The sequence below is a fragment of the Anomaloglossus baeobatrachus genome, chromosome 3 (assembly GCF_048569485.1).
Source record: "Anomaloglossus baeobatrachus isolate aAnoBae1 chromosome 3, aAnoBae1.hap1, whole genome shotgun sequence".
NCBI classification, from domain to species: domain Eukaryota; kingdom Metazoa; phylum Chordata; class Amphibia; order Anura; family Aromobatidae; genus Anomaloglossus; species Anomaloglossus baeobatrachus.
The window spans coordinates 460,679,848-460,706,406 of NC_134355.1; the positions used below are offsets into that span (position 1 = coordinate 460,679,848).

At 45.6% G+C, this 26,559-nt stretch overlaps 1 protein-coding gene across 2 annotated transcripts in view; it reads right to left on the bottom strand.

The window, feature by feature from the left end:
* The window catches only part of ATP13A3 (ATPase 13A3), a 268,385-nt gene that overhangs the window by 177,993 nt on the left and 63,833 nt on the right, over positions 1-26,559 (bottom strand). For both annotated transcript variants that reach the window (XM_075340514.1, XM_075340513.1), the window contains exons 2-5: positions 24,089-24,190; positions 21,289-21,462; positions 9,148-9,333; positions 2,987-3,057 (exon numbers count right to left, since the gene is read on the bottom strand). In XM_075340514.1, the coding sequence (XP_075196629.1) occupies positions 2,987-3,057; positions 9,148-9,333; positions 21,289-21,462; positions 24,089-24,133 (476 nt within the window). In that variant the 5' untranslated portion in view covers positions 24,134-24,190. The remainder of the gene's footprint in view (positions 1-2,986; positions 3,058-9,147; positions 9,334-21,288; positions 21,463-24,088; positions 24,191-26,559) is intronic.

A 26,559-nucleotide genomic window follows, 5' to 3' on the forward strand; every position in this document is an offset into this window, starting at 1 on the left:
AAACGCAATGTGAAAGGAGCCTAATACATCCAAAGCTGCTCACTCATTTTGCATGAAATACAGTTTAGGTGAGCAATAAAAAAAAAAAAAAAAATCTCATTCAGAAACTGTTTAACGGAAATAGATTGTGTGCTCGTTCAGTGACTAGACCGGCAAAAAGGATAAGCGGAAACTCAAGTCCTAAATAATTGCTGGCTGATCGCGTTCAGATTGTTAAGCAGAAGTTGGAGCATTGGAACGAGCACATACTACTGTCATATTGCTGAACGTTATTATTGCAAATGTTACTGTTATTATAAAACCGGGAAAATGATTATCAAATATCCTAACGATAATCTGATCACAATTTCTTTGACCGGTAATGGAAATATTTGAACAATACTTTATAAATTCATATATTGAAAATAAATAGTATCACTTATGGGACTTGAATGCTGAACACAAATACACTTTATATTATCTGTCTGTGTGATCACAGCGCACAATGTTCAAGGATCCCTATTCAATAATTTAATTCAGGATCGTCATCCTCTGTAAACACTTGTCTGACATCGCTTGAACACTGAAACAATTGCTGGTTTAAACCATTATCTGCTCATGTAGACCAACCCTAAAGCGGGCTTTACACGCTGCGACATCGCTAGCACCCGCCCCCATCAGTTGTGCGTCACGGGAAAGTCGCTGCCCGTGGCGCACAACATCGCTAACACCCGTCACACATACATGCCTGCCTAGCGATGTCGCTGTGGCCGGCGACCCGCCTCCTTTCTAAGGGGGCGGTTTGTGCGGCATCACAGTGACGTCACTAAGCGGCTGCCCAATAGAAGCGGAGGGGCGGAGATGAGCGGGCAGAACATCCCGCCCACCTCCTTCCTTCCCTATTGCGGGCGGCCGCAGGTACGGTGTTGTTCCTTATTCCTGTGGTGTCACACATAGCGATGTGTGCTGCCGCAGGAACGACGAACAACCTGCGTCCTGGAACGGCAACGATAATTGGGATTAGAACGACGTGTCAACGAGCAACGATTAGGTGAGTAATTTTGATCGTTAACGGTCGTCGCTAACAAGGCCGGATGTGCGTCACGAATTCTGTGACCCCCAACGACATCTCATTAGCGATTAGACAAACCTGCATAAAAATGTGTGTATATAGAGAAAGATGCAGAGAACTGCACCTGCAAATACATTTAACCAAGTTGAATAACATCCAAAACACACAAAAAGTGTGTAGTAACTCAAACCCTTATTCAAGATGGAAAACAAAGATGGAATCAAAGAAACAAATCAGGGGCATAATTAATATGCCAGTCTTGATGAGGAGGCGTGATGGAGTCAAACACTGCTAATTCATCAAGAGGAGCCTCTTCTTGAATCATAGACAAGTTGTGAAGACCTCAGTGTGCGCCTCGCCACAATTTTTGTTCCAGCAGTGACTGGAGTAAGGCTATGTGCGCACGTTGCGTACTCTTCCTGCAGAAATTTCTGCAGCGATTTGAACAGCACACGTGCGCTTCAAATCGCTGCAGAAACAGTCCGTAATGAAGAAAAAAAAAGCCGATTCCATGCGCTCTGCCTGCAGCTCCTGCCATAGACAGAGCGGGGGATGCATGCAGAGCGCAGGAAAGAAGTGACATGTCACTTCTTAGAACGCTCGCTTCGGGCAGCAGCTGAAGCGCTGCGCTTTAATACGCCACGTGCGCACGTGTCCTGCATAATCTTCATAGATTGTGCTGGGGACGCAGGACGCATGCAGTTACACTGCGGTGCAGATCGCAGCGTAACTGCATGCAATTACGCAACGTGCGCACATAGCCTAAGATTTGTGGTGCAAGAAACGCCACATCTCATCTGTCTTGCCCACTTTGCTGGAGCTGGGTGAAGATGGAGTGAGAACGGCATAAACAGCAACATTTTTAGAGCAGACTCGTGTTGCACCAAAATTTTGCAACTTTTTAAAGTTTTTAATGCCAGAGCTCTGATGTAAAAGCTTTGATGAATGAGGCCCCTGCATACATGTGTGAGAGTCACAACGGCAATCAACAGCCAGAGAAATCAGAAGAAACAGTTCCACCCAGCATTCCACAGACATCCCTCTGATCTTAATGGGCACCATGCGCTTGAAGGTGTTGTCCACTGCTCGGACAACCCTTCTCAATGTGAATGTTTACCCCCATTAAAACAAAAAACACTCACGGTGCTGTTGCAATATCAGCACCTATAGTTCCACGGCTCCCATGAAGGTGTCAGATCACAAGAGTCCTGCACCTAATCAACGCTGGCTTCACTGTCCCCGTCTTCGGGCGTATCACACAAACAGGAAAGGAGCGGCTAGACACAGCTCTGACTTCCTCTTGATGATCAATTGCTCTGAAGGAGGAGAAAGGGACGTCAGTGCTGATTGGGTGCCGGGCTCTCCTGGAGTAACACCTTCATGGGAGCTCTGGGACAGCGAGTGCTGGAACATCTTGGCCACTGAAGGCGAGTATAAGTGTTTTTCTTTTAACAGGGGTTAAGCATTGATAAAACGTTGTCCAAGTACTGAACAACCCCTTTCATTTGGCCATAGATTACAATTCACTGAGTGTCCCAGCAGGGGACACTGTGTGATCATATTAATGCATTCCTACTAGCTCTGTCTATCATGGGTAACATGGGAATAACTGCTCCCAGGTCCCAGCCACCAGAGACCATTTGTGGAACTCCCATTTTTCATGGGATTTATTTAACTAGCACAGTAAGCCATGACTCTTTGGTGGCCACGATCTACAAGCAAATATTCCCATCTAAGCCGTGAATTGTAAAGATGGAATAACCCTTTAATGTCAAGGGATTCTTCTAAAAGGTAGAACCCCTTCAGGACTATAAGGACCATACAATAATTAACTGTCTTACAACACAAGACTAAGATTTTACAGTTTGCCCCGAGGCCATAATTACACATACAAGGAAATGACACGGTAAACCACTAACACATGCAAGTACTTACGTCAAGTAGTTGAAAGTTTGGTGCAAATCATTCCAGTAGTAAGTCACACTGTGATGCACAAAATAATGAACCTGAGGAAGATGAGGCAAGAGTAAATCGAGAGTCAGGACTAGGACCAGTCGGGAGCCTACAGCCTCACGACCCCACACATCTGCTAATTAATCAAACCAAATTATCCCAATAAAGCTTATAAATCGATAAAACGTTTTTTTATTGATGGTATTAAAAAACATAAACACAAACAATAATTAAAAATCAAGGCATGTTTGGTTACACCATTATTTGATTAAGACGTTTTGGCAAGCCGGGGATACAAATGTTGTTTTATATGACAGCCTCATGTGCCTTTTTTATACTTGAAATCACTGGCAGTGCTTCTTCAAATAAAATGCTAACAAATAACATCTGCTTTATTAAAAAAAAAAAAAATAAATAAATAAAAAAAAAAAGTAATGAAAGCAATATATTACACTTCAATCCAATGTACCCAATAATCTAATTTCATTAAATTGACTAGGTTTATTTCTGTATACATTTTCAGTGGGAATAGGGGGATAACCTCAGTCTCCTCTTCTCTCTCGCGGCAATAAAAATATTTATAATTCAAAACCCTAAAATCTAACACAATTCTTTTCCCCAATATTTGTGATTAAGGAATACTTGTGATGCTTCAGTACACATTAGTCTTTTGGTCACCGCTAAATTTGCCAGTTCATCGGACATATTTCAGTATACAATGTGTAAGGACACCCTTAAAAGATTATCTATTGCTGGACAGAAACTGGGAAAATGCATGTTATTTGTACTATGTAAAAAATATACTGTAACAATAGAGGAGTGTGGCTCACATGGGTATCGGAGCTCATCACTTGGTGCGGCAGTGCACTCTCCGGACAGAAGCATGTCAGCCGTATAGAAATACATGCAGCCAAACCACTCCTGTCAGCAGAGAAGTTGGCCTCGCCGGGTGGTGCGTTCCGATACTCATGTGAGTTATACGCTCATGTGAGTCCAGCCTTAAAGGAATTTTACAGCCTTAGAAGTTCTGCCTTTTTTCCCCAGACACCTCTACACTCTTGTTCTTGTAGTAGCATCATACAAACTTCACTTTTACCATAAAGGTGAAAAATACCCCAAAACCAATAGTGCCATTTTTTTTTTTTTTTCTTCACCATACTTGGAATTTTTTTTCCCTGTTTTTCAGTATACGCTATGGTTACACTAATGGATTCATTCAAATGTACAACTCGTCCTGCAAAAAAATAAGCCCTCAAATGGCAATATTGCTGGAAAAAGTTAATTTGTTGGAAAATTTTCTTCATATTTATGTAAACTTATGTAAAAAAAGTACACATTTGATAGTGTCGAGCCCATAACAACCCAAGCTATACAACCGTTTCTGGTTAACCTCTTCAGTGAATATGGTAAAAGTAATAAAAACTGTCAAGATGGGTTGCTTGCTGCTAAATATTATCTTTCCATGCGTGGACTCAATAGGGACTTGTTGAATCTTTTGATGGTATTGATGGAATTTGCACTAACCCATAATTTCTTCTTATTCAAGAATCAGTATTATTTGCAGAGGAGGGGCGTGGCCATGGGGGCGGCTTTCGCCCCTTCCTATGCAAATTTATTTTTAGGGTTATGGGAAAAAGATTGCATACCCATCAATGAGGCATCTATGGGTGGGTCTATTATATCTTGGATGAGATTCATCGACGATATCCTTTTTATATGGCAAGGATCAAGAACGGCCTTGGATGCGTTTTTGCGTACTTTAAATGCAAATAATAATAATATCCGCTTAACCCATAGGATCGAACAGAAGACTACTGATTTCCTTGACCTGAAAATATCTGTGGATGAGGATGGTACTTTGCATACGACAATATTCCGTAAAGAAACCAGCATTAATGCTTATTTACATGCAAGATCTGCACATCCAGCTCATGTAATAAAAGGAATACCTACTGGACAGTTCATTCGGGCACGTCGTATTTGTGATAAAGATGAAGAATTTGAAAAGGAGGCAGTGGAGCTCCAGAAGAGGTTTGTACAGCGAGGGTACAAACAAGATTGTATTCAAAAAGGATACAATCGGGCTAGGGGTAGTAAGAGGAGTGACTTACTGATCGCAAAGAAAAAGACTAATGATCAGGAAGTTGTTCGTCTTATTACCAACTACCATGGTAGATGGAACGATATGATAAAAATTTTTCAAAAATATTGGCCAATATTACAACAGGATCAGGATATCAGAAAGTTCATATCTGATGTTCCTATTGTTACAGCCAGAAGGAGTAAGACCATTGGAGACTCTATTGTACGAAGTCATTATGTTCCTCCTAAGCCTGGTTTTCTTTTTCAGTCCTCAGGTCCGAAATGGGGATCATGGACGTGTGGGGGCTGTTCTGTGTGTCCTGTTATTTTGAAGACCAAAACCTTCTGGAACTCCGCGGGAACACGGGAATTTGAAGTTGTTCATCATATAAATTGCAAAACAGAGGCGGTAATATACCTTGCGACGTGCCCCTGTGGACTTTCGTATGTGGGTATGACTTCAAGAGAGTTAAGAGTCCGTATTCAAGAGCATATACGGGATATCAAGTCTGCATATGAGGTCAGACCTGATGATTTTGAGGCCATCAAGAAACTGAAGCCATTGGCAAGGCATTTTCGTGACAAACATCCCGGTTCATGGAAGGGATTAAAGGTCCAAGGAATTGATCGGATCCATATGGGTTTAAGAGGTGGAGATTTGAAAACCCGCTTGCTGCAAAAAGAATGCCGATGGATTACTATTTTAAGAACAATTGTACCTTTTGGACTTAACGAACAATGGGGCTTTGGTAGCTTTCTGTGATCTGTATACTCTGTAATCTGCATTGACCTAATGGAGCAATAGTTTTTAGTATTGTACAGTGGTAAATGAATTGACGTAAATTGATTTAAATAATATAGGGGGTAAGCTTTCTTGTTTAATAAAGTTGGTTTGGCGTCAGATGGGTTTGGGTATGGGCTTTTGCGATTCTGGAAGGGCTATTGTATTGTTAGGTTTAATTTAATAGTGTAGGTAGTGTTTGTGATGCGGTTGAATGTAGTATTCAATTTCAACCCAATAGTGTAGTAAGTGTCTGTGGTGCGGTTGAGTATAGTATTTAATGGTATTGTTATGGGTCAGTATCAAATGAGATTATATATATTTTTTCTATATTGCATAATTTTATTGTATTCAATTTTTAATAAATAATTTTTCACTCTCACTTTTTTTCGGATCTATACTAATTATTTTTCACTTTTTCACTTTTAACCCCCTTTTTTTCACTATTTTTATGGATATATATATTTTTTATCCTCGTATTTTCACTTATATATGGTATATTTATTACATATTTTGTCATCATTTTTTTATCACTTTCACTTGCTCACATACATTTATAATTATTACTGTTTACATATATATTTTATACTTATGCACTTATTTATTTATATTTATTTTTATTTGGTCACTTTCACGTGCACTCTTATTTTTATATTGAGATATTAATAAAGTTTTTATATTTATATATATATATATATATATATATATTTTTTTATATATATATACTTTTTAACTCATTATGTACGTTTATACATGCACTATTTTTATCCTGTGCATTTTGGATGACTGTGTGGATATAAGGTTTATGATTGTTGAGTGAATGCTATGGTTGATGGATGGGTTATGTAGTGCCCTTTGTATGCTATTTGCCCGGTGTTTATGTTATTCTGTCTGACGCTTTTGGTTTCCATGGGATGCATCCTCCCCCCTTCCGTATTATATGGTTGGTTGAGGAGGTGCGTCCCTGGATATCCTGTTAGGGCGGGTTCACAATGCGGTCATGTGACCTGGCTACAAAACACATGATTCTCCCCATGCTGTGCGCCGCCTGCCTGCATCCCGACGGTTGCTAGGGGACGCGTCTCCCTCGCCCGCGTCATCGCATGCCAGTGCGCGTGCGTGTGACGTGGCCGACGGTGACGCGCTCCTGAACTTCCGGTGGGCGTTGATATGGTGGCGCCATATACGAAAGTATGGGGTTTTGGATTAATTAACACATGTGTGCCGGTCCTATATAAGAACGCCCCCTGCTTGCCTCCACATCACTCCCTGAGGAAGCGGTGTGAAACACGTGTTGGAGTGGCTGGCAGGGGAGCAGTTTTTGTACTACTGACATGACAGCAGGTCTGGTATTGTTATGAGCCAAGTACTTTGATGGGCAGCGATTTAAAGTAGACCATTATTATTATATGGGGATAATGTTAGCTGCTTGATCAATGTTCTTGTTGTGTAATTTATAGTTGTTATGTGACCTGCTGGGACTTAGGTTATTTAATACATATGGTTCCCATTGTGGGTGTAGTACATGCTCCCCTTGCCTTGATTTTTAATTATTGTTTGTGTTTATGTTTTTTAATACCATCAATAAAAAAACGTTTTATCGATTTATAAGCTTTATTGGGATAATTTGGTTTGATTAGCTGTTGGTTTATCCCAGTTGAATTCTGAATATCTGTGATTTATGGTCAACTCTTCTAATTTTGGGTTTATACATCTGCTAATTATACTGCGCACTAGTGAGAACAGTGTTAACACTAGAAACGTCTCATGTAATGATAATAAAGTGGAGGCAAGCTATTTCCCTGAACACTACTGATTTATAAGCATGAACACGTGCCAAAACCTTTTACTTCCCATGTTAGTTGGCACCTTGGTGCTCGGATAAACGCAATGACACAATGAGCTTCTGTTTCTGTGCAGGACAAAGTTTAGCAATGCTGCCGTCATTTGTCCACAGAGGATGTCTACATAGCAATGCCGGGTCATCCTGACCTCATAAAAATCCTTCATATTGGGAAATGGGCACAGAGACCGTGACAAAAACAATGCAGCATGGTGTTTTACTGCAAATCAGAGCGGTGATCAAACGGTTAATAAGGGTCTGGTGAGAAAACTGCAATCTGCCTGCAAAACTGTGCCCATATTAAAAGGGAATCTGTCAGCAGGATTTCACACCACAGACTAGCTATACAACTTCACGCACCGCCTCCACCTGATTGACTGACGGTCTCTAGGATGTGTGACTTCAGGGTTAGGAGCTGTCAGTCAAGCAGGAGGCGGCACTCAGTGAGGAATAGAGCTGGAGTGGCAGAGGCTTCAATCTACCACAGCCATTTGCAAATCATTTCAAATGATGTCTCAGTGATGGACTGGCCATGTAAAGGTATTGCCGGACTAGTCCTTGAAAGAGCTCTATATGCATATAACTAGTTTGTGGTGTGAAATCCTGCTGACTGATTCGCTTTAACCATTGATAATTGATATGTGGTAAATCTGCATTTTTTCGTGGTTTTCAGTGGCACAGTAGTTCTTAAAGTGAAGGACCCAATACCGGAAATAACATCTTTATAAGGACTTCTCCTTTAGATCACTGCCTGCATGATGAAATGTGTACTGATCAAGTGCTTGTGAAAGCATAAGGTTTGTCAAATAGTGGTAAACGCTTTGGCTCATTATATTACACACTCTAGCACCCATATGACATTACACTTCCCCCAGGTGGACCCCAAGCAAGCCTTCAGTATGCTTTCAGTTGCAGAGGGTCCAAATCCTTTTGGGGTAGCCCATTGTAACGGCACAATCAAACAAATAAATATCCACCTGCCATATCAAATGATTATTTTACAAGCAATTAAAAACGACAGCGGAGGTCTGTTAGTGGTGCAGTTTCCCCCCCCCCGTGCCCCACTATGGTGTTTGGCTGGATGCTAATACTCTTTCCACCTGATGATCTGCAGGTCTGATATTCAGCATCAGACCACTGGCTACATCTGAATAATGTCTATATTTCTTTCCCCCATGTTTCCAATAAAATTGGCATTCTATGGAATGGAAAAAACGTTGGGTGTCGCACAGATCTGTCTTACTACATGTAAGTTTGTAATTTAGATTCTTCATGCTGCTGCAGATCCACCCCAAAGCATTCATTTCACGGTTTAAAACCGCCATTTTTCTACAATGTATAGTATAAAGCATACATTAATATAAACCAGATACATGCAGGCACTGTGCAGGACGTACATTGGCAGGTTTTGATAACTAGCATTAGGCTATATTTCACCTCGTTTTGTGGGACTGCTGCATTGTTCATTGGATGATCTTCGCTGTGCTCGGAGGGACTCTCGGGGAGGTGGCTTGTGTGACCGTTGATCACTTTGTTTGCCATGGACTCAGGACTTTGAAAGGGATCCGTTCCTGGACACAAACGTATTCGCACTTTTGCACAAAACCATCTTCTGAATTCATCCTGATAGAAAAAAAAACAAAAAAACATGTAAAAGAGAAATTACAAATTGGATTGCATTTGCCAGAACTTTGCAGGTTTCAGTGTTGGTGAGGTCTGTAGCCAAAGCTATAAACTTGAAACCAACAGAGGGCAGTAGGACGCCATGTGCAAAGTGTTCTGTTATTTAACGGACCTCTAAAGCTAGAACTATACCAGATTACGGAAATCTCTTCCAAGCTGTGCCCCAGGAGCAGCACCATACTGCTACTTCATACAAAAGTAGGTGAGCACAGTACTAACCACATAACCCTACTCTCAGCAAATGGGTATATTTTCACACTTGCAACTGACGCCTTACAAATTTTGGCAGGATAATTCCTCGATCGATGCACTTGTCCTATCATTACGCACTACCAAATGCTAGCTGGGTAATGTGGAAGCTGTGACATGGCACCACACATTACCTATGGACAAGCCATATGTCTATGAATTAGGTCTCTCTTTAAAATAAAGTGCAGCTTTTGGATCTGAACTGTTAAAGTAAACTGACAAAATAATCAGATGTCTAAACCTATAAAAGTGATAAGGCAGGGCAATAACCCAAATAAAAAGCATGAAGAAGGCATGACCATTGTTACATCTAACCTATAATAGTGCTGATAATATCCCGCCAAATTATAAGAAAGCTTGGGGAACACATGGAGGAAGAGGGTGACGACAGATCGCCATGAGCTAAACTAGTGATTGGTCAATCACTAATGGACGTGCTCCAAAAAAAACAAAAAACATATTGCATATATAGAGAGTATCCTCCGGATACAACCTATGACTTGTGAGAGCATGATTTTTAGTGCAAATTAGAGGGAATCTGTCCGGTGTAATATGCACCCTGAGCCACGAGCACTTCTGGGTGCATATTGCTGATCCCTGCCTAACAGTCCCTGTATACACTAGCACAGATAAATAGATCTTTAGAAAAAGTATTTCTAAAGATCCTTTGCGATATGCTAATGAGCGCAGGAACTAGTCGCAAGGGCGTTCTATCCGCTGACTAGTCTGCCCTTTTAGCATGTTAATACGCACACAGGGACATGCTATTCAATGCAGCGTAACCAGCGGTGCCGTGCGTACCTGTGTTCACTGTGAGTGCGCTTCTGAATGTCTGGCACTTGCGGTCATGCGCAGTAGACCTCTGAAGCAGAGACTCGTACACCCGGCTTCATACTGCACATGACTAAAAGTGTCCTGCACTCATTAGCATAAGATAAAGAGATCTATAGAAAAAGTATTTTTAAAGATCTGTTAGCAATTAGCAATATGGACCCAGAACTGCCTGTGGCTCTGGGTGCATATTGCACATGACAGGTTCTCTTTAACAAAATAAGGCATAAATATCTGCATCCTCTGATTTTGGGGATGAGCACAGTACCATTTTCCAGCATATATGTATTACAGATGAGATTACCATTTTGGCGTTTTGCTACTTGTCTCAATACAGAAAGTGTTTTAAAAAGGACAAGATAAACATGTAACAAGTATGGAGTGAAACTTGTGGAGTTCTGTACCTTATGTCCATTTACTCTGCAGTCCATCCAGTTTTACTGCCACAAGTATAAAACACAAATTAGTAAGAGACCATTAATGGGGACAGTCTGTTCCCAAACGATTCACCCTGCAGGTCGCTATCCATAGAGTTATGGGCAGCAGTAGATAAATGGCTTAAAATAAACCTTGATTCATTGAGCTGTGCGGCCTTAAAAGTTCGAGAGCTGCTACAGAAAATGGTATTTTACAGAAAAAATAATAATTTATAGGGAGCCGATGAGTATGCAGCTGCAGCCACAAGACATCCATTTATTCCTCTGGTGGCTCCTGTACCCACTCAAAATTTATAGTGTACATTACACGGCCACAGAGAGGGCATAATTTGGGTGATAAAAAGCGAGGCAGAATATTGTTCTGATGGGAACAATCTAAGAAAAAAATAAACAAATAAATCAATAAATGTTGGTAAAAGGAGAGGACACAAGGGTTTTGTAATAAGTGTACTATGCTTTCTCCATAGACAAAAGCTAGTAATTAACCCTTCAGCGTTATATCTGTCGTGAGCACGTCACTTTGAGCTCTATGTCAGATGCCCAGACTCTCACCGGTCCCAGCAGGTTAAACCCTCATATGCTGCACTCAATAACGACAGCAGCGTAGGGCTCCGGACTTGCCATACACTAAAGTCACGTCCCGCCAGAGCCTGACAGGGAAGTGCCACACAGAGGACAGCAAAGGCAGTGCCGAGCACAACAAATGTCATCATAAGATCGCATGGTAAAGTCGCTTTGAGAGACTGGTAAATATAGTTAAAAAAAAAAAGCCTAAAAAGGTTATACATTTTCTATCATGTCCATAACAACATGTACTACAACACTGTCATCTACCTTGGAACAGTGAACGCCACAAAGAAAAATCTGGGCGATAAAAAGCTACGCCGGAACTATAGTTCATCCCTCACAAAAAAAAGTGAAAAAGTAGTAGAATGTATGGAAATTCTGTACATACATACATACATACATATTATATATACACATACATACATCTATATATATATAATTGCCTTATTCTGTCTGTCTATCTGTCTGTCTGTCATGCTCCAAAATTGTGTCCTTACGGTGACACAAAGCTGATTGGCCGCTGGGCTCGCCATGGCCCCGCCCCCCCACACCGATTGGCCGCTCGCCCAGGCTGCGCCCCCACACGGATTGGCCAGCCGCTCGCCCAGGCTCCGCCCCCCCACAGATTGGCCTCTCGCCCCGGCACCCTGCAGGCATTGGCAATTCGGCCACGCCACGCCCCCCTCACGCAATGCACGATAGCTCTGGCCCCGCCCCCTCCCTCCCCCCGCGCATTCCCCGAACTGACACAGCTGTCACGGAGGTGAGTACTGTACTCCCCCCCCACCCCCCACCCCCCCCCCCGGCCCCCGCTCGCACGGGAGTGGTGTGGATACGTTGGTAACCATGCTCGCATGGTTACAAGCGCATCAAGGTCCTGCTGCGGCGGAAGATCCACACGCACACACATAACAGCACACACACAAACATACACACACATCAGATCACACTCACCCTCACACTCACCCTCACACTCACCCTCACCTCACACTCACCCTCACACTCACCCTCACCCTCACCCTCACACACACCTCACACACACCCTCACCTCACACACACCTCACACACACCCTCACCTCACACACACCTCACACACACCCTCACCTCACACACACACCTCACACACACACCTCACACACACCCTCACCTCACACACACACCTCACACACACACCTCACACACACACCTCACACACACACCTCACACACACACCTCACACACACACCTCACACACACACCTCACACACACACCTCACACACACACCTCACACACACACCTCACACACACACCTCACACACACACCTCACACACACACCTCACACACACACCTCACACACACACCTCACACACACACCTCACACACACACCTCACACACACACCTCACACACACACCTCACACACACACCTCACACACACACCTCACACACACACCTCACACACACACCTCACACACACACACCTCACACACACACACCTCACACACACACACCTCACACACACACCTCACACACACACCTCACACACACACCTCACACACACACCTCACACACACACCTCACACACACACCTCACACACACACCTCACACACACCTCACACACACACCTCACACACACCTCACATCGCATCCACACACTCACAGCATCCGGCGATATCGCTTGCTTCTCGGCCTCGATACTGTGCTGTTGTGACCTTCCAGGACCTGACGGAGGATCACATGGCCAGAGGCATGCTGGGGGAGGCTGATGCTGGGGGAGGCTGGGAGGAGAGAGGCTGATGCTGGGGAAGGCTGGGAGGAGAGAGGCTGATGCTGGGGAAGGCTGGGAGGAGAGAGGCTGATGCTGGGGAAGGCTGGGAGGAGAGAGGCTGATGCTGGGGACAGAGAGGAGAGGCTGATGCTGGGAGGAGAGAGGCTGATCTGGGATGAGAGAGGCTGATGCTGGGAGGAGAGAGGCTGATGCTGGGGGAGGCTGGGAGGGGGAGGCTGATGCTGGGGGAGGCTGGGACGAGGGAGGCTGATGCTGGTGGAGGCTGGAAGGAGAGAGGCTGATGCTGGGGGAGGCTGATGCTGGGGGAGGCTGATGCTGGGGGAGGCTGATGCTGGGGGAGGCTGATGCTGGGGGAGGCTGATGCTGGGGGAGGCTGATGCTGGGGGAGGCTGATGCTGGGGGAGGCTGATGCTGGGGGAGGCTGATGCTGGGGGAGGCTGATGCTGGGGGAGGCTGATGCTGGGGGAGGCTGATGCTGGGGGAGACTGATGCTGGGGGAGACTGATGCTGGGGGAGACTGATGCTGGGGGAGACTGATGCTGGGGGAGACTGATGCTGGGGGAGACTGATGCTGGGGGAGACTGATGCTGGGGGAGACTGATGCTGGGGGAGACTGGGAGCGGAAGGCTGATGCTGAGGGAGGCTGGGAGGGGGAGGCTGGGAAGAAGGAGGCTGGGAGGAGAGAGGCTGATCCTGGGGAAGGCTGGGAAGAGGAGGCTGGAAGGAGAGAGGCTGATGCTGGGGGAGGCTGGAAGGAGAGAGGCTGAGGCTGGGAGGAGAGAGGCTGATGCTGGGGAAGGCTGATGCTGAGGGAGGCTGGGAGGGGAAAGCTGATGCTGGGGAAGGCTGGGAGGACGGAGGCTGGGAGGAGAGAGGCTGATCCTGGGGAAGGCTGGGAGAGGGAGGCTGATGCTGGAGGAGGCTGGAAGGAGAGAGGCTGATGCTGGCGGAGGCTGATGCTGGGGGAGGCTGGAAGGAGAGAGGCTCATGCTGGTGGAGGCTGATGCTTGGGGAGGCTGGGAGTGGGAGGCTGTTGCTGAGGGAGGCTGGGAGGAGGGAGGCTGGGAGAGGTAGGCTGAGAGAAGAGAGGCTGATGCGCGCGCACACACACACACACACACACACACACACGCGCACACACACGCGCGCACACACACGCGCGCACACACACGCGCGCGCACTGCACAACACACCACACACACACACACACACACTGGGAACCACAAACTGCCCTACACAGACACCCACACACACAACGCTGCACACACACAACACCCAACACACAAACACCGCGGCACACACAAATATACGCACATACCGCACAACACACACATTGCACAAAACATACCTCCCCCCAAAACACACCACACACACACAACGCTACAGACACACAGCGCTCCACAAACAACGCAACACACACAACACCGCTCTCACCCCCCGTCACACCCAGACAACACCCAGAACATGTACAGCGCCTACACAAACACTTGGTAACTACACACAACAACATCTCTATATATATATATAACAAAAATCATACATGAACTACACAATACGTAAATTCTAGAATACCCGATGCGTAGAATCGGGCCACCTTCTAGTATACACATACATACATATATATATATATATATATATATATATATATATATATATATATATATATATATTTTATATATACACACACACATATACATACACACACCCACACACCCCAATACAGGCCAATACAGGCCAATACAGGCCAATACAGGCCAATACAGGCCAATACAGGCCAATACAGGCCAATACAGGCCAATACAGGCCAATACAGGCCAATACAGGCCAAGACCTATGGCCATGTCCAGGACTCGGGGGTCACTGCATTTTGTAAGGTCGGGTCGTCATGTCCTGTGGCCTTACAGCATACAGTAATGGAGAGCTTGGAAATTGTGGAAAGAAGAGGACTGGAGTGCAGGCAATGAGCAGAGATGCAGCTGGAGGAGTAATTAATGAGGTATTAGTTTTATGGTTTTTTTAACCATTTTCCAGTCATGTATCTGATTCAACCTAGTTCATAACACAGGGTACTGTACATTGTGATAGCGCGTGGTTAGCTCATGGCCAGCTTCATCCAGCTGAAAAACTCAAAGAAAAAGAAGGACACATTTATAAGGGAACTTGTCAGGGGCAATATACAACCACGAGCAAGTGCATATTACTAATCCCTGCCTAACTGTCCATGTATACACTAGCATAGATAAAGGGATCTTTAGAAAAAAGGTGTTTTTTCCTCAGCTCATTCCGTCCTCTTAGAATGGTAGCACGCCCACAGGGGCATACTAACATGCTGTTCAATGCAGCATCCCCATACCTGTGTCTGCTGATCAGAAGTCCAGGCACTTCCGCTCATGCGCAGTAGACCTCTCTGAAGCCGGGCCACGTACACCCGGCTTCATACTGCGCATGACCGGAAGTGCCTGAGATTCAGATCAGCGGTCACAGCAAAAACAGATACATGCATCATCGCTGATGATGCTGCATTGAATAGCATGTTAGTACGCCCCTGTGGGCATGCTACCATGTTAAGAGGTAGGAATGAGCGCAGGAACTAACACCCTTGTGACTAGTCCCTGCTCTCATTAGCATATGATAAAAGATCTATAGAAATACTTTTTATAAAGATCTCTATCTATGCTAGTGTATACAGGGACAGTTAGGCAGGGATTAGCAATATACACCCAGATCTGCTTGTGGCTCTGAGTGCATATTGCACCTGACCGGTTCCCTTTAAAGCGTAACCATTGTTTTAACATTCATTTCATAAATTAAATTAATAGTACACATGAAAATAAGATATTTTACAAAGTTACTTATCAGACAAATCTGCTTCTTTCTCTGCCAGAATTAATCAGTTATCAAAATTCTCAATTCTGAGGTAAAATCTGTATTTAGTGAGGACTTTCTTATTACTGAGATAGGAGATGGCAGTTGGTGCTGACGAGATTCTATGACGACGGGAGAAGGGAGGGGGCTAGATGCAGAGGGAGGAGCTAAATTCAGAGCTCCGTCCCCTCTCATTTATCTATATAGAATCTTATCAGTAACATCTGCCATCTATCTCAGTAATGGGAAAAATCTTCACTGAATACAGATTTTACTTCAGAATTGAGAATTTTAATAATGACTGATCCATTCTGGCAGAGAAAGAAGCAGATTTGTCTGAAGATCACTACAGAATTGCTTATTATCATTTGAACTAATAATGTATGAAATAAAAATTAAAACAACAGTTACTCTGACACTAAAGGGCCAGTTACACGCTGCGACATCGCTATCGATATATCGTTGGGGTCACGGTGTTTGTGACGCACAACCGGCGTCGTTAGCAACGTCGCAGCGTGTAACACCCATGAGCGACCTTAAACGATCGCAAAAGAGGCAAAAATCGTTGGTATGTGAGACGTCGTTTACTGACCAAAAATCGTTGTCTCTTCAGTAGCGAGGTTGTTTGTCGTACCTGCGGCAGCGCACATCGCTATGTGTGGCACCGCAGGAACAACCTCGTACCTGCAGCCGGCCGCAATGAGGAAGGAAGGAGGTGGGCGGAATGTTACGCCCCGGTCATCTCCACCCCTCTGCTTCTATTGGACGGCTGCCATGTGACGTTGCTGTGACGCCGCACGTACCGCCCCCTTAGAAAGGAGGACGTCGCAGGGCAGGTAAGTCCATGTGACAAGTGTAAGCAATGTTGTGCGCCACGGGCAGCGATTTGCCAGTGACACACAACCGACGGGGGCGGGTATGCTCGCTAGCGATATCAGTACCAATATCGCAGCGTGTAAAGTACCCTTAAGACTTCTTGGGCAATGGCCGCAAACCTATGGTATGCCTTATTTCGGTGTATGGTTTTCGTAAATTGATACAAGCCATTTTATTCCTCTTCATTGATCACCAATAAGGGTAAGTTCACACAGTGCGTTTTTCGCAGCGTTTTTGCGCGTTTTTTGGGTGTGTTTTTGGCCTCAAAACTGCATGACATTGATTCCCCAGCAAAGTCTATGAGTTTTCATTTTTGCTGTCCGCACACAACTTTTTTTTTAAGCTGTGTTTTTGAGCTTAAAAAAAAAAAAAAAAAAAAAAAAAATAATGGACATGTCAATTCTTTCCTGCATTTTTCAGTGTTTTCCCCCCATGCAATGCATTGGAAAAACGCAGAGATCAAAAACGCAGCAAAACGCAGCCAAAAACACACCAAATCGCGGTAAAAACGCATGCGTTTTTTTGCCGCGGGTGCGTTTTTGTGCGTTTTTAGCGGCCAAAAACGCACAAAAACGCAGCATGTGCACATAGCCTTAAAAGGCTAGAATGATAAACAAAAAAACCCTTGACTAATGTGGAGCTCATGGAGCTACTTTCCAAAGCTTGCTATAGCAGGACAGTTTGCTCTGAAATCAACCAGCATTCTATAACTTTACACTTTTCAACATATTGGTTGATAAATGGGGCAAAGAACAAGGATGCTTGACGCCCCCCTTCATGCACAAACTAGTTACTAATTGTGCTGCTTTCGGCATGGCCAGGAGAAGCAAGATTACTGCTCTATAGCAAAATACAAGCCAAACAAACAAAATCATAAAAGAGTCTACACCAGACTGTCACAAGGTCACAGACGCGTACGTACGGCACAGGTAATGAGTTATTTTTTTTTTGTAAATAAAATTTGATTCATTTGAAAAAGGCATCTCCAAAACGTGAAACATTTATCACCATCTATGAAAAATTAGCAAGGAAAGAAAAATACTGCCCTTATTATATAACTAGAAGGTGGCCCGATTCTACGCATCGGGTATTCTAGAATTTACGTATTGTGTAGTTCATGTATGATTTTTGTTTATATATATATATATATATATATATATATATATATATATATATATATATATATATATATATATATATATATATATATATATAGAGAGAGAGAGATGTTGTTGTGTGTAGTTACCAAGTGTTTGTGTAGGCGCTGTACATGTTCTGGGTGTTGTCTGGGTGTGACGGGGGGGTGAGAGCAGTGTTGTATGTGTGTTGTGTGTGTTGCGTTGTTTGTGGAGCGCTGTGTGTCTGTAGCGTTGTGTGTGTGTGGTGTGTTTTGGGGGGAGGTATGTTTTGTGCAATGTGTGTGTTGTGCGGTATGTGCGTATATTTGTGTGTGCCGCGGTGTTTGTGTGTTGGGTGTTGTGTGTGTGCAGCGTTGTCTGTGTGTGTGGGTGTCTGTGTAGGGCAGTTTGTGGTTCCCAGTGTGTGTGTGTGTGTGTGTGTGGTGTGTTGTGCAGTGCGCGCGCGTGTGTGTGTGTGCGCATCAGCCTCTCTTCTCTCAGCCTACCTCTCCCAGCCTCCCTCCTCCCAGCCTCCCTCAGCATCAGCCTCCCTATCCCAGCCTCCCCAAGCATCAGCCTCCACCAGCATCAGCCTCCACCAGCATGAGCCTCTCTCCTTCCAGCCTCCCCCAGCATCAGCCTCTGCCAGCATCAGCCTCTCTCCTTCCAGCCTCCTCCAGCATCAGCCTCCCTCTCCCAGCCTTCCCCAGGATCAGCCTCTCTCCTCCCAGCCTCCGTCCTCCCAGCCTTCCCCAGCATCAGCTTTCCCCTCCCAGCCTCCCTCAGCATCAGCCTTCCCCAGCATCAACCTTTCTCCTCCCAGCCTCAGCCTCTCTCCTTCCAGCCTCCCCCAGCATCAGCCTCTCTCCTTCCAGCCTCCCTCAGCATCAGCCTCCTCTTCCCAGCCTTCCCCAGGATCAGCCTCTCTCCTCCCAGCCTCCTTCTTCCCAGCCTCCCTCAGCATCAGCCTTCCGCTCCCAGTCTCCCCCAGCATCAGCCTCCCCAAGCATCAGCCTCCCCAAGCATCAGCCTCCACCATCAGCCTCCACCAGCATCAGCCTCCACCAGCATCAGCCTCCACCAGCATCAGCCTCCACCAGCATCAGCCTCTCTCCTTCCAGCCTCCCTCAGCATCAGCCTCCCGTTCCCAGCCTTCCCCAGGATAAGCCTCTCTCCTCCCAGCCTCCTTCCTCCCAGCCTCCCCCTCCCAGTCTCCCCCAGCATCAGCCTCCCCAAGCATCAGCCTCCACCAGCATTAGCCTCTCTCCTTCCAGCCTCCCCCAGCATCAGCCTCCCCAAGCATCAGCCTCCACCAGCATCAGCCTCCCTCGTCCCAGCCTCCCCCAGCATCAGCCTCCCCCTCCCAGCCTCCCCCAGCATCAGCCTCTCTCCTCCCAGCATCAGCCTCTCTCCTCCCAGCATCAGCCTCTCCTCTCTGTCCCCAGCATCAGCCTCTCTCCTCCCAGCCTCCCCCAGCATCAGCCTCCCCCAGCATCAGCCTCTCTTCTTCCAGCCTCCCCCAGCATCAGCCTCTCTCCTTCCAGCCTCCCCCAGCATCAGCCTCCCTCTCCCAGACTTCCCAAGGATCAGCCTCTCTCCTCCCAGCCTTCCCCAGCATCAGCTTTCCCCTCCCAGCCTCCCTCAGCATCAGCCTTCCCCAGCATCAGCCTCTCTCCTCCCAGCCTCAGCCTCTCCTTCCAGCCTCCCCCAGCATCAGCCTCTCTCCTTCCAGCCTCCCTCAGCATCAGCCTCCCCTTCCCAGCCTTCCCCAGGATCAGCCTCTCTCCTCCCAGCCTCCTTCCTCCCAGCCTCCCCCTCCCAGCCTCCTTCAGCATCAGCCTTCCCCTCCCAGTCTCCCCCAGCATCAGCCTCCCCCTCCCAGCCTTCCCCATGATCAGCCTCTCTGCTCCCAGCCTCCTCCAGCACGCCGTGCTCCTCTGCCGACACTCACACACACCCGATCGCATCCACTCACACACACCCGATCGCATCCACTCACACACACACCCGATCGCATCCACACACACACACCCGATCGCATCCACTCACACAAACCCGATCGCATACACTCACACACACAGACACTGACGATATCGCACATACGCGCTGATACTCACAACATCCGGAGATATCACATGCCTCTGGCCATGTGATCCTCCGTCAGGTCCTGGAAGGTCACAACAGCACAGTATCGAGGCCGAGAAGCAAGCGATATCGCCGGATGCTGTGAGTGTGTGGATGCGATGTGAGGTGTGTGGGAGGTGTGTGTGAGGTGTGTGTGAGGTGTGTGTGAGGTGTGTGTGAGGTGTGTGTGAGGTGTGTGTGAGGTGTGTGTGTGTGAGAGTGAGTGTGATCTGATGTGTGTGTATGTTTGTGTGTGTGCTGTTATGTGTGTGCGTGTGGATCTTCCGCCGCAGCAGGACCTTGATGCGCTTGTAACCATGCGAGCACGGTTACCAACGTATCCACACCACTCCCGTGCGAGCGGGGGCCGGGGGGGGGTGGGGGAGTACAGTACTCACCTCCGTGACAGCCGTGTCAGTTCGGGGAATGCGCCGGGGGGGGTGGGTGGGGGGGGGGGGGGGGGGAGTACAGTACTCACCTCCGTGACAGCCGTGTCAGTTCGGGGAATGCGCGGGGGGGGAGGGAGGGGGCGGGGCCAGAGCTAGCGTGCATTGCGTGAGGGGGGCGGGGCGTGGCCGAATTGCCAATGCCTGCAGGGTGCCGGGGAGAGAGGCCAATCTGTGGGGGGGGGCGGAGCCTGGGCGAGCGGCTGGCCAATTCGTGTGGGGGCGCAGCCTGGGCGAGCGGCCAATCGGTGTGGGGAGGCGGGGCCATGGCGAGCCCAGCGGCCAATCAGCTTTGTGTCACCGTAAGGACACAATTTTGGAGCATGACAGACAGACAGACAGACAGACAGACAGAATAATGCAATTATATATATAGATTTTTTTTAACAAATGTCTATTATTCGCACTGAATATACATATCCAAAAAATATTAGATGACTTCCACATAAACAGTTCCGTGCTAAATTTGCAGCGCTTTATACAAAAAAAATATTTTTAAAAGAAAAAAAGAAGGGAAAGAAGACCAGGTAATGATTTTAACAATTCCCATACGCCTTTAGATCTGGTTCTCGGCCCGTTTTGGCCAGGTCACACTATTCACCAGAGACTTACGGTTGTTCTCAGCAGCACAACGTCACAGTCCTTCAATGTTGTCCGAGTACATGTCGCTTTCACGCGCCACTTAGGCATCCAATAGAGAAGGAGGAGGAGAAACCCTCCAGTGCACAGCACACCCACCGCTACCAAAGCCAACTTCCACCGGCAAAGATTGTATCCATAAATTTCCTGTATAGAGATAAAGGACAATGGTTACAAAAAATTAGAAATGGAGACCCACTTGAATGAGAACGCTACATGTACACTGGGGTTTACGGCTATGAAATGGTGTATGCCATAAAGCTATAGACGCCAAGTAAATAAACAGTGCGGTCCGTGTACCAGAGACAACACAAATGATCTGATGATCTGTGCTCATATTATCCAGGGAACATACAAAGCATAATGTGAGGGCCATGAGCTAGCCACTGCTAACATAACCCTACTAGAGGGCGCTTGTGGAGTAACTGTTCTATATAACATCTTTGGAATAACAATCGAATCAGTGTCATCTATAAAGCAATGCCAAAACGTACAAAGAAAGCTCACACCAGAGAACTGGGAAAAGAATACTAATTGCAGGATATCCTCGTATATTAGCTTGGTGAGTAACACTGAGATGAACCAGCTACTTTAAAAGGGGTTTTCCCAGTTCCCACAAACAAAGTTGATTTTAATCAATGGATCTTGGAATTAATAATTTCCATAATTGGATAGGAGTATAAAAAAGTATAAAAAAAAAAATAAATGTATATACTGTAAATCTCATATGTGTCCCTCCTATATACTGTGTAATGATTCTTTGTGACCGTACAGGGACATGGTCTCATCATAACCTATCTCTTGGCAGGGGAGGATGCAAAATAGGATCTAGACAGGACAATATGGGATCATAGCGGATTCTTTTTGTGAGGTAAAACATTTCCCTGCCTGTATTTAAAAAAATGTTTTCCTTAAAGCATTATTTGCGATACCATGCTGTATTGTCTGTATACTTTATTACTTCCTGCAGTGACCATGTTCCCGTACAGTCTGACACATGGTACATAACAGGGGCACATTTCTAGGATCTCAGCAGAGGAACATTTAAAAAATAAACAAAAAAAACCATCCAATTGGGGAACTTATTATTTCAAGATCTATTGATTAACAAACTTTGTTGGTGGGGCAAACCCTTTAAGAGTAAGTTCTGGAAATTAACAGACTCTAATGCAATGGTAAGATGTAATTACCAAAGATAACGAGTCCCACAATGTAAGAAGAAATGCTACATGTTGGCATCTTGTAAGACTAACATCACATGACAGGCTACTGAATTCCTGTGTTACTGCACAGAGATTGGGGACCTATCTGAGACCCTCTAAAAACGGGATTAGAACGAAACCCCAATTAAGTCGTAGACAGCTATGACACAAAGATCAAATGAACGCTTATTTTTTGTTTTATTTTTAAAAAGCACAAAAAGTCTGCCATTCCAGTTGGGTCAAAAAACATAGAAGATAATGTTTCTGGGACCTTCTCAAAAGAAACTTTTAGAAATAATTACAAAGGGAGTTCATGTGAACTCTATTGGCATCATAGAAATCTTTGGCTCAGTCGGGGTTTTGCAAGAATCCAGTTTTTAGAGGGATTTAGACAGAACCCTGAAAGCACTGCAGAAAAAGCACGAATAGGGCTAAATAATAATAATATTTATTCATTTATACACCGCTGTTAATTCCACAGCGCTTTACATACAATGGCAACACTGTCCCCATTGGGGCTCACAATCTAGAGTCCCTGTCTGTATGTTTTTGGAGTGTGGGAGGAAACCAGTGTACCCAGAGGAAACCCACACAAACACGGGGAGAACATACAAACTCCTTGTAGATGTTGTCCTTGGTGGGATTTGAACCCAGGACCCCAGCGCTGCAAGACTGCAGTGCTAACCACTGAGCCACTGTGCCGCCTAAAGAGGCAGTTTCCAGAGAATGAATGACAGCATGATATGACGGCTGTTCAGTAAATCAGCATTCGGTAAAAATGTCCACAGGCAGACCAAAGCAACTGAGCCCAGTGCACATAGGAGGTTATTGTCAAAGGACAATGTACAACTGAAAATTATGAGGTTTTGAAAATGTCATCACTTCAGCTGATAAGTGAATGTTTCGCTCATTCATCAGGTGATCGGCAGCCTGTTTACACTGCAAGATAGCTGTCATACAAGAGTGTTTAACAACACTTGTTCACGATTATCTTGCAGTGTAAGGCACTAGTGCGTTTTACTATTTACCCGCGGATTTGCCGCGGAAATTTCTTGAGAAATGTCTGCAATCTTTGTGCAGACATTTCCCAGCAAATCCTATGTGAAAAAAAATAGCTGTGCGCACGCTGCGGATTTTTCTCAAGAAATTTCCTTGAGAAGAATTTCTTGAGAAAATGAGCATGTCAATTCTTTTCCGCAGGTACCCTGCGGATTTCTGCAGTACAGCCTGCAAAATCCGCAGGGAACAACCTGTGGGAAAATCGCAGCTAATTAGCGGCAAATCCGCATGCGTATTTGCCACGGATTTGGTGCGGATTTTTTCCGGAGGTCCGGAAATCTTCCACTCCCAGAAGTTTCTCTAGAAATTTTCTTGAGAAACTTCACAGTTCTAGTGCGCACAAAGCCTAAAAGGCCCCCACAAACCTCAGTGTTGTCCCAACACTTGCCCTGAGCAATGGCCACAGACAAGTATGGCTTTCTGCAGCAGCTGAATAACCGCCATTCCCATGGAAGTGCATCTTTTGTAGATATTCTGATAACAGACATAAAACACAGCATAAATCCACTCACCATCTCATCTTCTTGCCCCTTGTTGATCTTCTCCCCATTCTCCATTTTCACAGAGTTCAGATAGCGCCCCTCCTCTAAACTTCAATATACCGGACTTAGATGCTGCAAATAAAAAAAGACCGTTATAAAACAGCCAAGCAGCCAGATCTTAAGATACAGATGTGCATCCCTAGAGTATAGAGAAGATGGAGAATACTGCAGATCCACCATAATAGTACAAGCTACATGTGTGGAAACTAGTTTTCAATCAGGGTTCAAGAATTGAAATGCTAGCAATTGTGTAACAATCCGTTGCGGAGAAATATTTTTTATCAATATGTTAATTAGACAGAACTGGGCTGTATAAATGCACTTGCCGTTCATCACTTGTGTTCAGTTCTGTCGCTTGACTGACGTAAAGACTGAGGTTGTTGTCACTATGCTGCCAGGCAAAGTCCACAGCATAGCAGGGCATGGCCAGCAGCAGGAAAAACTGAAGGGGAGCAAAGACCTGCAGCGGCATCAATACTGCCCCAGTGCATTGGCAACCTAATTTGCATATTGATAAAAAGCGACATTTCTACTTCTATTGCCGTTCCACATTATACATATATAGCCTGGGTCTCAGCTTCCCATACACGGTAGGTTTTTTAACTGCAAGAGAGGACACACACTAGCTAGGGACATATTTTCATTTTTACATATAGCTATTGTATTTTTTTATGTCAGTATTCACATCGGAGCTTCTGCTTTACATTTATCCCCCTTGAACTGTCACTGGTGTGCAGCCCTTCTCTTTATATAACCCTTTAACACTAGAAGTCCCAGAGAGGGGTCATTTAACATTTCTACCACTGGAACCCTATGGAGCTCAACATTTCTGGGACTTCTAGTGTTAATTAAGTGGCATTAAGAGGAACTCTGCTGCTGTACAGGATACGTACAGGTCACAAAGCAACCTATTGGAACTAAATGCGTCCTGCAACGATTCAGAAGTCTGGTTCCCATGTGGAGAGTAATCACCACGTCACCGATTGTTCCCAGTCAGGATGAATACATCACTACAAAAGGTGTACATTACAGCTATATACCTACCAGATTGAGGCAGTAAATACTTTTGGCCTCAGTCTGGTCAATAAGAGTCTATGGGAACCTTATCTCTAATAACTGCCAATTATAGCACAGCATAAACACAAAACTTTCCTGATGAGATTTTGACAGCACCTTAACAATTCAATACGCCCATAGACTGGTTTCACAGGTAACGTGCTGCGTGGCCATTTAGCAGGAGGAAAGACCAAATGACCTTTACCTTGGTTTCTGGCCACGTGGTTTCATTATATGAAAGAAGGCCGCATCACTTGTCATCAGGAGACCGTGCAGTCAGTAGCAGCAACTGGTGCTCAGCCATGGGACTCACTGCCACTGTGTGTGAACAGCCTGTTACCGTGAATTTGCTCCATCTATGTCAATATATTATGAAGGTCTATCCATACATATAATATTGATGACCTATCCTCAGGATACGTAATCAATAGCAGAGGGGAGAGGGGGGGGGAGGGGAGATCTCACATAGCCATGGCGGCAGAGAAAAGAAGATATCCGCAGTTCCTGGGAACTACCCATTGTACGGAGCGGTGCCGGTGTCGGGCCCCCACCAATCAAATATTGATAACTTATAGGGCAAGTCATCAGGATTAAATGTCCTTACAACCCCTTTAATGTCAATTAACCCCATTAGGTCAGGATTATGAAGATGTCTATATAGTGTATGTCTTTGATCAAAGCTGCTATGTGCATTTTGATCGATGAGTGCAACAAAAAAAGAAAGTGTAAACACATACAATTTTGGCAATAAGAGACAATAATGGTGGGTTTACACCACAGACAAAGCTCTGCAGATTAATGTCAGCACTGGTAGGGTTAAGTGGTTGATGATTCAGTGGAAGGAGATGTGGTGCAGGAGTCATTCATAAAGAATGCAAGACAATATTGCTGGTAAAAATAACAGGATTCGTCACCCTCCTCCTGCCCAAACTAGGAGAACCGAGCGTCACAGGCTGAAGCACGCTGCCATTCTGCCTCTCACATGAGCCTATCCTTCAGGGCCAGGCAATACATATCAACCAGAAAGAAGAGCTGCCCAGGGATCCCCAACCTGAGCAAAAGCTGCTGAAGAATCACAGCTATCCACAGACACACAGCAGAGAGTGCCCAGCCATACCAGCAGAGGCCCAATTCACACCAGCCATACCAGCAGAGGCCCAATTCACACCAGCCATACCAGCAGAGGCCCAATTCACACCAGCCATACCAGCAGAGGCCCAATTCACACCAGCCATACAAGCAGAGGCCCAATTCACACCAGCCATACCAGCAGAGGCCCAATTCACACCAGCCATACCAGCAGAGGCCCAATTCACACCAGCCATACCAGCAGAGGCCCAATTCACACCAGCCATACGAGCAGAGGCCCAATTCACACCAGCCAT